Here is a 14,779-nt window from a genome sequence, read left to right as displayed (position 1 = left end):
TTAAAATGGGATTAGCTTGTTTTTTGACTTATTATGAAAGCCTGTTTATTGTGTGAAAGTTGGCAACTGTGTTTTCTATGTAGAAGAAAAATGCTGCTTTTAACCATCTTATTTTAAATTTAACAAGCACAGAAACAGTTTCCTTACCATGTCAATTCTTTTTTTAAACTTTCCCTTTATTTTTTTTTTTTAGTAGTTTACATTTAACACAGTATTGTAATTGTTTTGGGTTTTTTTTGTCTCTGTTGCTGCCTGATTGCGTACTTCTGGTTCTAAATGAGGTGTGTGGTTGACCGGTCAGTTCGTATCTCTGGTGTTCGTAACTCTGAGGTTCTACTGTACCTCAGACTCGCTTAACCTCATCTTTTCTGTTTCCGAGGAAACAGCCCCTGTACCCTAAAATCACCAGCCAAATGCAAACTATAATTGCATTTTAACAAGTCTCTTATTCGGCTTAAAGAATATAATGGACTCAGTTGTACAGTGTTGTACAGGTGTATCTCCACTGACTTCAGTGGTATTGCACCAATGTATCTGAGAGCAGAATTTATTTCCTTCTCCTTTCAACGTGTATGCAATACTCCAGAGATGCGTGGAAAGACTTCACTCCTATCTGTACTGGGTAAGATGTCTGAGTGAGTCATATATTGTATCTCATATGGTCATAAATATTGTCTATGCAGCACTCTTCTCTCTCTCTGTCTCCTGCATTGAGATATGTAGGAAGATTTTTAAAAAGCTGTATAGGATTCCATGCTTATATCAGTGGCTCTATATTGAATTTTAAAACTTTGCAAGTATAAGAACATTCTTTCCTGTCAGCCCTCTAAACTCAACATGGAATCTGAAAGTTGCATCTTTATGAGTAATAAAGATGTTGCCTCTGATTTATATCTGTGCAAATCCACTGGAGGCAATGGGGTTTCACAGATATGATAGAAGGCAGAATGTATTTATGTATCTGGAAATGAGACGTGACATTACCTGTATATCTCATTCCTGAGACCACATTTTCTGCCGTTTATCCATCAAGCCAAAATTATTCTAATATTCCAAATTTTTCAGCAGCTTCCAACAGCTGGCGCCCAGTGGGCCAGCTTACCTGTATTGTATTTATTGCTTTATCCTGCTTTATTATATTTAGTAGTAATGCAAGGAACTTACAGGCTTTTATTCTGTAAGATGTGGCTTTAGTAGATAGTGTGAGGCTTGAGATCTATAACCTTTGGTATAGATAAACTTAAGTAACTCATAAGTTATAGGGAACTGAAAGTGGCATGCCAGAGGGGGAATTTTGTCCAGAATACTGACATCAGCCACTCACAGAACACAGGTGACCCCAGCACAGAACATAGCTGACACCAACATCCAGAAAGTTCTGGACAGGACCTCTGACCACAAAGCTGCCATGACAGCAAATTGACGTGTACGTTAATAGGGTAACATCATACATATACTAACCTATAGAAAACGGACAGCTTAAGGGGAAAAATACAAATAAGGACCTCTATTGTATATGCATTGGTCATGGCAGTGTCAGCGTAACCTACTATAAAAGTAACATCCAGGGGCAGCAGGGAGGTTGGAAAGATATAGACCTTGGGAGGGGCCAGAATGATGGCCACCGGGGAAGATGAGGACGATGACGGTGATGAGAAAGATAATGGTTAAGTATGAAAGATAAGGGTGTAAGTATGGACGTCCAAATGTACTTTCTGTATTATCTCTATCTGCTTTGTTGAGTTTAAGTGTGTGAATAATCTTTGCTAAATTATTAATAAATCACATATATATATATATATATATATATATATGGAGAGAGAGAGAGAGAGAGAGAGATTCCTATAGTGTGAGTGTTGCACCTGTGCACGTCGGGGTTCCCAAATTATATAACTTTACAATAATCTTACTGGGACAAGAACCTGTTAATCCTCAAGTTAAAATTATATTTACCCAACTTTGGGTCAGGCTACACAGCCAACTTACATTTCTATTCAGGTTTGATTTAAATTAGATCCTGCTTTCCCCAAATGTGAAATTGTATCTATTGATTTATTATTTGTTTTTTATCTAGACAGTTCTTGCCTCAAGGAGCTCTCAGTTGCTCTTTTTCCCCCTTTTTTTTGAAGTACTAAGCACACTGTTAAACTTCAGCGAATAATAATGAAATACGTATTTTGAATATTTTTCCTTTCAGTTTGCAGACACTTACATAAGTGACATCTTTGCTTGACCATACCTTTTAGTAGTAGATATCCAGTGGTTCAATTTATTCTGAATATTTTCTTGATAATGGAGCTGACTATTTGTCTTACTAAACAGTGATAATACAGTCATCTGGCTGGCTGTAGACCACACACCGCTTTGGCGCTATCACAGAGAAACAAAAGAATTGAACCAGTCCTCATGGAGTATATCCACTGGAGGAGATGATGGGGACTCATTAATATAATGGAAGTACATGGTATAACATGGAATACATATTCTGTTTCAAGAATTTCTATATATGTACTACGTTCAGTGGTATTAACATCACACCATGGAACTTGTAATTTATCTCCAACTGAAATAGCTGGCATCGTGATAGATATATGTTAATCTGTAATAGTTCCTAGTGCAGTTGTAATTTTTTCTTTTATTCCCACCAGATCTTGATCATCTTGGACTATAATCTTCATGGCGTGAAAATCTGAAGATAATCCGGAGTAAAAGATTGGTTTATTTAAAGTGACTATTGTATCAAAATGGTTGGAAAACTCAAACAAAACTTGTTATTGGCATGTCTGGTGATCAGCTCAGTGACGGTGTTTTATTTGGGGCAACATGCTATGGAATGTCACCACAGAATAGAAGAACGCAGCCAGCCAGTGAGGATGGAAAGTGGGAGAACCACAATAAGAACTGTCTTTAACTTAAAAGCAAATAAAACCTTTGCTTACAATAAAGACATGCCTTTAATATTTATTGGAGGGGTGCCTCGAAGTGGCACTACACTAATGCGTGCCATGCTAGATGCTCACCCCGATATCCGCTGTGGAGAAGAGACTAGGGTAATCCCTCGAATTCTGGCAGTTAAGCAGATGTGGGCCAGATCAAGTAAAGAGAAAATCAGACTGGATGAAGCTGGGGTGACAGATGAAGTTCTGGACTCAGCCATGCAAGCCTTTTTATTGGAAATCATTGTTAAACATGGGGAACCTGCTCCCTATTTGTGTAATAAAGATCCTTTTGCTCTGAAGTCCTTAACTTATCTTGCCAGAATTTTCCCCAATGCCAAATTTCTTCTAATGATACGGGATGGTCGTGCATCGGTGCATTCCATGATATCTAGAAAAGTCACCATAGCTGGGTTTGACCTTAACAGCTACAGGGACTGTTTGACCAAGTGGAATCGTGCCATAGAGACTATGTATAACCAGTGTATGGAGGTTGGTTTTGAAAGATGCATGCTGGTACACTATGAACAACTTGTATTACATCCTGAAAGGTGGATGAGAACTCTATTAAAGTTTCTCCACATTCCATGGAACCAAGCAGTGCTACACCATGAGGAAATGATTGGGAAAGCAGGTGGTGTCTCTCTTTCAAAGTGAGTACAAGTGTTTCTTGGTGTCTTGTATCGATCTAAACTTCACTGTTTAGACATGGCTTGCATTTTGATGCCAAGTATAATTACAGGTTATTGTAGAAATACAAGTGCTGACAAGTCTCAGCAGTAGTGTATTTTCTTTAATCACTTTTCACTATGGCCGTTTTAATGTTCCTGTAGATAAAGAGCAGAATACGCTGCAGCAAGTTGGACCTAAATTCTGCAACAAAGCTCTGTGTCACCAGAGTAGCTGACATGAAATTTTGCAGCAGCTTCATTTGGATTGAAGGGTTTTACTGGATTACGTAGGAAATGAAATAACCCGTACAATTGTCCTTTTTTAGTCTTTTAATTTTGACATTAAATTCAGTTTTTTTCATTGGCCTCAAAGTGTTGTGTGCTTCAGATTTTTATATTGAAAATGCATACTTACCTTGTAGAAGATATCAAGGAAAGTTGTAGGATTTTGCTCTGGGTAAGGGGCAGTTTGGGCTTTTGACCCCCAATAAGGTATAGGAAGTTGTTTGGGATTGTGAGATGAGCATGCTGGATGTTTCTTCTAAAGGTCCCATCACCACTACTAGTACAATCATGGTTTTTCTAACCAGTTGGTGACTTGACTTGCTAAAACAAACACAGAGTAGTTTGCGCAGCAGCATCATTGTGTCATAGCTGTAGCTAACTGTATATTTGCACCTGCCATATTGCCTAACCATGTTTGTATTAATGCATTCTGGGAAAATATAGGCAGCTACCCTGTTATGCTATACCTCAGCAAGGAATATAGGGTACCTGGACAATGCACACTGAGTGGAACCAGTGCACGTAGGTCACTACGCTCTGGAATATCTTCCTTCCAGCTCCCTGTGCAGTAAGTAGGCCTGGCTACATTGGATTACTTAGGTACAGTTATGGGGGGTCCCATCTCCACTATAAAATGTGCTGAACTGTTCACAAGAAGCTATTGTGACAGCCTAGGCCTCTGGCAGTAGCAAAACACACTACAAGATGCCACATTTACTATTACTATTTATTTATCATAGTTAATGTGAACACAAACCATGTATAGAGCAAAGAAAGCATTAACTGGTTACAAACTCAGTCAAGAATTATGTGGACAGGCTGAAATGATCAGCAAGGAAATAGTTAACAATGGATTACAGCTAAATTATTTAGATTTCAGAATTCATGTCCTTGGATGACTGAAGCAGTTCATTCACATCTCAGAGTTTTTGTTAAGGCTATCTGCAGTTTGGGAAGATTATGTATCAGTTTATATTTCACTTTCTTAATTTTAAATATTTGGATAAAAGCTGATGATGAGCTATGATTACTTAGGTATGAAATCCATCTTTGCATCGGATTAAAGATAATGCCTATCTTATTGACAGTATATACATTTTTTAAGAGATTAGTTATATCTAGGGTTCAATCTTAAATGATTTAGTAATTCCTCAGGAAGCTGAGTCCTAATGTAGAGTGTCTCAAAGAGTTTGTCTACATTAGAGGGGTTTTTTTTAACCTCAGATTCATGGATTCTAAATCAGCTTGAGTTTGTTACCACAATCCAATGTGGAAACTCCACAAATGTGTGTGGAGTGTCTGCGCTAGCCTCTACAGACAGAATGTATACCTCACATTAATTAACAATCTGTCAATTAACTTGCGGTTAAAAGCCTCTCATGTAGACAAACCCAAAGGGAAAGCTGACCTGCTCTATTTGGCATGGCATTATTTTGTAAGTAGTTTTGGTTCAGGTACTGGTTAGTATATTGTCAATACAAGAAGAGTCCTGAAGATATATCTGCCAAGAATATAATCTTTCAGGAAATTTGAGGAACTGTTGTTCCAGTGAAGTAAGACCCAGAATTGGCATACTTTTTCTTTTGGCACAGCCTTCTGAGAGGGTTAGTATTTTGAATATAAGAAACCTGTTGTAGACCAATCTTTTACTAATTGTCTTTCATGCACACTTTGCATTTGACTTCCTGAGTAGAGCTGGGTGAAGTATCCGGGTTTTGATATTCTTGAGGGAGCTTAAACGATTTAGTCTTTCCTGTGATGTCTAACTTACTCTTCACCGACCAGCTCTTTTGGTGTGTCTACCCATATGTGTAGCTGGAGTTTGAGAGAAGTGGAAACTCATTATTCATAATACAGAAAAGTCTTTTTTCTTTCCCCCTCCCATCCTCTTCCTAAACACAGTTCTTTCAATATGTGAATCATGTCTTTTTCGCTTTCCTGATTTTGCAAAGCTTTTACCGTATTATGCCATCTCTGTTGGACTGCCAGAGGGACTCTGGTTACTTTTTATATTAATTAAAAAGTGATGTCCTAGCTGTGGGATGTGCCCAGTTAAATTTCTTGGCCACAGTGTGTGTAACTACCTGTCTGTGCTCAGGTACTCTTGCAGTAGAAGAAAGAAAGAAGGAAGCTCCTCTCATAGTGAGCAGGGTCACTACTTTTTTCAGTTGATTCAAATAAACTAGTAAGATTAACTGAACAGTGGAGAGGATAAAGGCTAACCCTAAACAGTTGGGTAAGCCAACAGGCAAAATCCTCTCATTTACACTGATGAATCCTTCAAAAACCTAAAGCAAAGTAATTTTATATTAAAAATTGGAAACGAGCTATTAATGGCTACTTGTTAGATCCGTAAGCCAGTATTTAGTACAGAGTGGGTTTTAAAGACTTTATATTGATTTCTGGCATCCCCAGTAAAATATCAGGCTACTGATGCTGCTGCAGAGGAAATGGTTGCCTTTGTGGCAAGGGAAGATGTAATGCAAAGAAATTCACTCTTCTGTGCCACTGTCCATACTTTTGATTGTCATCATTAATGAACATTTTATATTGTGGTAGTGTCTGAGGTCCAGTTTGCTTGTGGTCTTTATTGTGCTAAGTGCTGTACAGACATAATCAATGACAGCCGGTGGCCCAAATTGCTTACGGTCTAAAAGGTTGGATAATACTTTTTTTAAATATAAGAGCAGAGATATTTTGACATGAGCCCTTTTATTTATTAAAAAGGGTTATCATGTTGATTGGAAAGATGGGTATACAAGTTTGCAAAAACCCCGTTGGTCTGAGGAATAAGCTAGATATGGGAAGTGGCAATGGGATGTTTTGGGGAACAGGCCATAAAAAAAATGCAATGGTAAACTTACACTACCATTGAACTAATGGTTTGAGTCACTGGCATGTGGATTGCATAGGTACTCTTTGCAGATGCCTTCAGGTGGCTGATGGAGACCAGTGGTCCATAAAATGGAAGATAATGAACTGGGAAGTCCTCCTCACATAATATACAGTTGGTTCAGAAACAAGGATTGGAAAAGATGAGATTGGTATCTAAGTGCCTCATAAGTATTTAGAAATAGAAAATAGACAGCTTTCTAATGAGTCCCTGCTTATGTTGGAACCTTGGGAAGCAATTGGATTTTTCAGGCCCACCTCTGTTTGTTCTGATACACTGTAATGACTTTGAGTCAACAGTAACGTGCCTGAGTCACAAAAACTAACAAACCATTAGAACACTCGTGTCTTCAAGGGTGTTAGTCTCTATAGTGTTAATTTTACTCTAAAGGTAGTCGTTGTATTTTCTGTTGGAATAATGATTTTTAAACTGGACACTCCTAAAAATGTGGGAGGATCCAAACCAGCTTTATGTGCAATATCACTTCAGTGTACTGTGCAGGGATTGATTACTTCTTATTAATGTAAGGATTCTGACTTCTCTATCTCCCTTGCACTGATTTATTTAAAAAAAAAGGGGGGGGGGGCTCCAGTGTGATTTTTATTGCTAGTTTTGTTTTTGGGAGTAGTACTATGTCTCTTAACCCTGTTTCTTATGAAGTATTTATACTTTATCACTTGATTACCAGTTCTGTTCATTCCCTCTGGGGCACCTGGGATTGGCTGCTGTCAGAAGACAGCATACTGGGCTAGATGGACCTTTGGTCTGACCCAGTTTGGCCGTTCTTATGTACCAACATTTATTGAGCATTTGCTCAGAGGTGTAGTTAATGCAAACATTTAATGTGTAACTTCCAAACATTTGCATGGGTGTTCTCCTGACTCAGACCTCTCCACAAGGGATTGTGAATTGTGTACATGTTTGTAATAGATTGAGCGGGTGCAGATGTCAAAATGCTGCCGGAACACAAAAGTAGACTGCCACCTGTGACTTCTCCTGAAGTAATAAACCCCACCTAGTCTTTCGGGCAATGGCAGGATGGAACCAGTTCCCCAGCTCCCTGTAGCTAATCACTAATTCTTCAGATAATTTCCCTCTCTACTAGATCACCAGTTCCAAATAAAATATTAAATTATTTTAATGTATAAAATACAATTTAAAAACCCTGGATCCCTGACCAAGCAGTCTACAATATCAAACTCCAAACAGTTTATTGCTCAATGTTTTTCCCCAAAACTAAATTATCAATCTTATCTGATGTGATATTTGATCCCATTCACTCATGTCATTGGTTGTGCCATTTCAAGGTAGTTGAAACAATAAACACATAATAAGTAGTACTGATAAGTTAATCTGTGTCCTGGTCACTTAAATAAAGTAAAACAAATCAATACAGTTCTATTGGCCATTTTCAATTGTATTTAGTTTTATGGGCTTTTTTCCTGTACACTGAAATACTGAGTACAGTAAAGTGTGATCTTTCCCTTGGCATATCTTCCATTGTAATTGTTGTAGTATAACAGCTTTCTCAAGTGTTTGATTTCATTCAATATTAACATTACCTACTATCTCTCATTTTATCTTTTTTTAGTCAATGCAGTGATGTAAATATAGGGCAAGTGTTCTCTGTAGCAGCTGCTATCAAGGGTAGTGACTTTGGGAAATGTGCAGACCATTGTGGATGGCTTTAATACGCTGGGGTTCCCTAACTGCGGTGGGGTGATAGATGGAACGCATATCCCTATCTTGGCCCCGGAACACTGGGGCGGCCAGTACATAAACCGCAAGGGGTACTTTTCCATGGTGCCGGTGTTGGTACATAGGTAGCATAACTGAGATTATCCTTCTATTCTGTATAAGGAAGGAGTTTCTGATCCTTCACAGAATTAGGCCATATGCACAAATGGAACCCCATTCTTACTTCAGTTCTGCCATATATTTCAAACTATTGTCTGATAATGCTCTAGAATATAGTAGTTTCCTTATTGATTCTCTTGTGTCAGTAAATATGTTTGTGCTTTTTCTCCTTTGTCTTATCTTCTAGCTATTATTTAACAGCCCCATTATCTTATTCATAAAGCATCACATCCAGTAATGACTAACCATCTGTTCCTTAAAAAATGACCAATGGCTTATGTTAGTAGTGAACAAACCGATCAAACGTCAATATCTTTGTGCATTGATTGGTCTTTTACTGGAATATTTTCTTGGCCAGAACAACACAGATGGAACTGGTAACGTGGTCTTGATTATTACAAAGGCGTTCATATAGGCTCTGTAACAGTTGTTTCCCTCATAAGTCAAAGTTAGTAAGTATGTCATGGTTTGATTTACTTTTTTATTACAACATTGTGTTATGTACTGTTAAAACTTTTTTGCTTGTCAGGATATTTGACAGTATGTACTACTGCACCAAAATTGAATGCATGGTGCGTTGTAAATTGGCAGTAATCAACTTTTGTTCCACTTAAGAACTGGCTCAAAACCAAATTATTAGTATTAGATAATTATTCTGGAATTATAACTGAATTGCAAAATCTTGCAGACTCTATCTCCTTATCCTAAATCTTCTGATTGAGTTGGAGTAAATCAGTGCATCGCTGTCTGTATATCAGCAAATTATGTTTACTGTTGTGACCTTTGGATTTTAGGTTTCCATTTCATTTTGTTACTTCGCTAACATTGCTGCTTAATTGTGGGATCCAAAAAGCTTCCTTTTATCAGCAGAAATATGGGACTAACATGAGCTTTGAATTGGGAGGGAGGTTCCTAATCTGCAGAAAGGAGAACGAGGAGGTACAGAGCACTCATGCACCCTCGATGCCATTATTCAAGATTCCAATTGCACATAAATGAGGCACATGGATATCTGCAATGCAGTGTACACCCACATCATCTTAAAGAACCAGTTACTGAAGGATAAGTAAGAGTTCTGTATTGAAGGAGACTATGGCGTTGTCTACATGGTGCAGGAGTGTGCGCCAGTGGGGCTCTCCCTGCTAGAGCAGGCTTTCTTCGAGTGCACGGAAAGACTACTCAGAAGCCGACGTAGCCGCCTCATTGATATTGTGACTTCCTCTTTCTCAGGTGATCAGTCTTGGAGTTCTGGAGCTTCAGTCTTCCCTTAGGGGGTTTTTCAACCTGAAAGGCAAACCTTCTCGCCCATATCCTTGATTTCTATAGCTTGTGAACTTCGCTTACCGAGCCTTGTAGCATCTCCTCCAAGATCTTTGGAAAAGTCAGATGCAAGGCCTACCAAGGAGCCATGTAACCATGTCCAATCAGGTTAGAATTAAGTCCTTTTTAGCTAGTTGTCAATTCCAGAAAAGTCCCATTTAAACAAAGTATTTGGGGTTTTACATACCACAGAGACTGAAAGTCCATGACATCCCCATTCTGTGTCTCATCCCCTCAAAAATCAGAATTTGGACATAAAACCTCTTTGAGGAAGAGGGTGCACTTTGGGTGAAAAATCTGATGATGACACATCACTACTTTACAGAAAGTTCAATTAGCAATTATTCACCCAGCAAAAAAATAGGAAATAAATTGGAACTTACGACAAATTTACAGTAATCTTCCTGTTTATAGAACTAGGCTACGAGTGACATAGGTTATCTCCTGAAACTTTCACCATGATAGAGGGAGCTTACTTTAAAACGTCTGAATATGAAACTCATTTAAGATTTTCAGTTTTATATAGAGCCTGTATTCTCATGAAGGCTGTTTCTCTCTCACAGATATATTGGTCACTTTCAGATAAGTGGTTTGCAGAATCCTGAGGCAAGGACATTTTGCCTTCACGTTCTTTTCCCCTCCTAGTTTTTGGCTGAGTTCCATCGTCCATGCTCCGCTCTACTAGTGGTAACTCGGGATACGAGATGCATCTAATGAATATTCTGACTTTTTGTTTTGGTTCCGCTGCCGCCTTGAATGGGCAGTGATTATGGGTGTCTTCGACTGCATTTGCTTAATAATCTTCATCTTCATTCTTTAGTTTCTTATGCTGATGCTGCTGGAGCCTCATTATTATTAAGAGAACAGGAATAGCAATTTTATTTCAGTTTGGCTTCTATCTAACTAAGGCCTTTAAAGATGTATATTGCAGGATTTGTAGTAGCACAAAACATTCTGTGGTTTGAAGTGTAATAGCCAGCATGGCTGTTGAAGGAATGTATTGTAGTATGTAGTAGTCTAGCCATAAGGAGTATTGTTAATATATCCCTGGCATTTGCCACCTAACTGAAAGCAGCTGTAGTGACCACAAATGCAAAGAAATGCCATTCCTTTTTCAATGAGGATTTGGCAATGGTTTTTTTAAACAAATATTTTTTAGGTTATTGTGAAAATAGCTGAGTAGGCAGAAATAGTACTGGAATATTCTTTTTTTGCAGATCAATTTTTTTTCTTTGTTGCTGCCATGCAGAGACAGAAGTGCTTGTGGTTAGCTCTGGATTACATGCTGTCAGCTGTTTCACTATCTCAACTATTACTGCACTTTTCAAGTAGCACCTGGAACTGCTATCGTGTGTGTCTGTTTCTCATCTCCCTCCCTCATTTTCATGACTTCCTGCTCAGATGCTCTAGACTAAGGTTCTTTTCCTGGTTTTGTCCTTTTTTTCCTGTGTTAAATATTTTTCTGTGGAGACGTGATTTACTTAAGCAAAAACAAATTTGGTACAGTATTTTCTGGGAATTAATGATTTCTGGGAGGTGCTAATGTGCTCCTAGCATTAGCCCAAAGCAGTTGTTAACTGCCAGGAAATGTCCTGTGCTGATGTTATTGCGGTAAGCGATGAAAAAGGCAAGGGGCAGGACGTGGATTTTTTTCTTTAAAGTTTGAAGTGCTGTTTGTCATGTGCAGGGCATTCAGTAAGTGCCCTGTATGTTACTTATATTACAATAGCCCTCTGGGGCCTCATCTCTGATTGGGGTTCCATCATGGTTCTGTACAAACAATTATTAGCCAATCCGATTTACATAGATCTTATTGCAACACTTCTTGTTTTGTAGAGTCAGAGTGCAAACACAAGTGCAATCTTTGCTAATTTTGAGAGGGGCATTTCAGTTTTGATCTGTTGTGTTTTTTTCGCTCTGTGAGTCTTTGAATGTCTGAGAACCTTCAAAAGTGTAACGCTAGTAAGAGTTGACTTCAGTGGTTGTGCTCATCTTTTGGGTCCTGTCCCATCTCTGCGGACTTCTTTTGATGTCATGACGCTTTGTGCTGTATTCCCTTTGCCATCTCAGTCCTCCTAAAATCCAATTCTAATGATTCTCTAAGGATATGTCTACAGTACGAAATTATTTCAAAATTATTCTATTCGAATTTTCGGAAGCTATTTTATACATTCCGTCTTCTGTGTCCCCACTAAAGCATGTGAATTCAGCAGATTGCGTCCACAGTACCAAGGCTAGCGTTGAATGTCGGAGCGGGACACTGTGGGTAGCTATCCCACAGTTCCCGCTGCCCATTGGAATTCTGGGTTAAGCTCCCAGTGTGTGATGGGGCAAAAACATTCTCGCAGGTGTTTCTGGGTGTGTGTCGTCATAAAGCTATGGCAGACAATGGTTTCGCACCTTTTTGGCATGCAGACGCCATACTGCTTTCAGCAGACGGTGCGCCGCTGCTCTCCATGAATCCACCTCTCCAACTCAACTGTGGTTGGCCATCGTGAACCGAGCAGCACAGCTTCCGCCGCCAACTCTGCTCTTCCGCTATTGCCACGCTTCCGAGCTTCTCCATGTTGTCTGTCCTGGGCTCCCACCTCCGTGAAAGCCACAGAAGACAACCATTTTCTGCCGTTGTTCGGCTACCATGAACCGAACTGCACAGCTTCCGTTGCCACTGTGATCTCCTACATTTTGCCCTCTTTTCCCAGGATTACCCGTGTAGGCGCCATAGCCATGGAGCCCGATCAGATCTCCGCTACAGTTTTGACCATTGTAAATACCTCGCGCATTATCCAGCAGTAGGTGCAGTACCTGCAAAACCGGGCGAGGAAGCGACAACAGCGCGATTACTATACCGATGAGGACACAAAAACACAAACGTTCCTAGAAGCACAACATGTGGCGATTGGGAGATTGTGGTGCTGTTGGGCCAGGTTCATGCTGTGGAACGCCGATTCTGGGCCCGGGAAACAAGCACAGACTGGTGGGACCGCGTAGTGTTGCAGGTAAGGGGTGATTCCAAGTGGCTGAGAAACTTTCGTATGTGTAGGGCCACTTTCATGGAACTTTGTGACTTGCTGTCCCCTGCCCTGAAGCGCAAAGACACCAAAATGAGAGCAGCCCTCACAGTTGAGAAGCGAGTGGCCGTAGCCCTGTGGAAGCTTGCAACGCCCGACAGCTACCGGTCAGTTGGGAATCAGTTTGGAGTGGGAAAATCTACTGTGCGGGCTGCTGTGCTGCAAGTAGCTAACATAATCATTGACCAGCTGCTATCAAGGGTAGTGACTTCGGGAATGTGCAGACCATTGTGGATGACTTTAATGCGCTGGGGTTCCCTAACTGCGGTGGGGCGATAGATGGAACGCATATCCCTATCTTGGCCCCGGAACACTGGGGCGGCCAGTACATAAACCGCAAGGGGTACTTTTCCATGGTGCTGCAAGCACTGGTGGATCACAAGGGACGTTTCACTGACATGAACGTGGGATGGCTGGGAAAGGTGCATGCCGCTCGCATTTTCAGGAACTTTGGTCCGTTTGAACAGCTGCAGGAAGGGACTTACTTCCCAGACCAGAAAATTACTGTTGGGGATGTTGAAATGCCTATAGTTATCCTCGGGGACCCAGCCTGCCCCTTAATGCCATGGCTTATGAAGCCGTACACAGGCACCCTGGACAGTAGTAAGGAGCAGTTCAACTATAGGCTGAGCACGTGCAGAATGCTGGTAGAATGTGTTTGGACATTTGAAAGCGCGCTGGCGCAGTTTACTGACTCGGTTAGATCTCAGCACAACCAATATTCCAATTGTAATTACTGCTTGTTGTGTGCTCCACAATATCTGTGAGAATAAGGGGGAGATGTCTGTGGCGGGGTGGGAGGTTGCGGCAACTTGCCTGACGGCCAGTTTCGCACAGCCAGACACTAGGGCGATTAGAAGAGCGCAGCAGGGCGCGTTGCACATCAGAGAAGCTTTGAAAGCCAGTTTCATGACTGGCCAGGGTACGGTGTGAGAATTGTTTGTTTCTCTTAAAGTTACCTGCCCCATATATATATAATATGAAAGGAAATAAAGTCACAATTGTTTAAAAAACGTTCTTTATTATTTGTTGCACAAAACATTGAGAGAAATCAGAAGCTAGATGGGGGTGGGAGTTGGGTTAGGGCGGTGGAGAAGGGGGGAAGGACAAGTCCAGAAACCAAATCAAAATTTAGGATATGCCAGCTTTCTGCTGCTTGTGCAATCTTCTGGGGTTGACTGTGTGGGTTCCCGTAGCCTCCCCTGTTGTGTTCTTGGGCGTCTGGGTTAGGAGGCTATGGAACTTAGGGAGGAGGGAGGGCGGTTATTTGGGGGCTGCAGCAGCAGTCTGTGGTCTTGCTGCCTTTCCCACATTAGATCCACCATACAGCGGAGCATGTCAGTTTGCTCCCCGATGAACTTGACCATAGCATCCTGCCTGCTCTCATCATGTGCGTCCCTCCTCTCTTTGTATTCATGTAATGCTTTATGCGACTCCGCAATTGTTTGCCTCCATGCATTCAACTGGGCCCTATCAGTGCGGGAGGACTGCATGAGCTCGGCAAACATGTCGTCCCGAGTTTGTTTTTTCTGCCTTCTACTCTGGACCAGCTTCTGGGACCGAGTAGACAGGGGCCGCATTGAAACGTTTGCATCTGCTGCAGGAGGAGAAAAAGGGAGGGTAGTATTTTAAAAGATACATTTTAGAGAACAAAGGGGACACTGTTTCTCAGTGAAACAGGCAATTCATAGTACACAGCACATATTCTTTCTGTACAAGGTCTCATTTTGCCTCCTATACTGAAGT

General features: G+C 40.6%; 1 protein-coding gene across 2 annotated transcripts in view; it reads left to right on the top strand.

The window, feature by feature from the left end:
- Positions 1-14,779, top strand: part of TPST1 (tyrosylprotein sulfotransferase 1) — a 60,954-nt gene that overhangs the window by 13,914 nt on the left and 32,261 nt on the right. For both annotated transcript variants that reach the window (XR_012155480.2, XM_073315996.1), the window contains exon 2: positions 2,649-3,589. Coding sequence is in view for 1 of the 2 variants with exons in the window: in XM_073315996.1 (XP_073172097.1) it covers positions 2,745-3,589 (845 nt within the window). In the remaining variant the exon portion in view is untranslated. The remainder of the gene's footprint in view (positions 1-2,648; positions 3,590-14,779) is intronic.

This window comes from Lepidochelys kempii, chromosome 17 (assembly GCF_965140285.1).
Source record: "Lepidochelys kempii isolate rLepKem1 chromosome 17, rLepKem1.hap1, whole genome shotgun sequence".
Taxonomy (NCBI): domain Eukaryota; kingdom Metazoa; phylum Chordata; order Testudines; family Cheloniidae; genus Lepidochelys; species Lepidochelys kempii.
The sequence above is the reverse complement of the archived record's forward strand: the minus strand, read 5'-3'. Positions and strand labels throughout refer to the sequence as shown.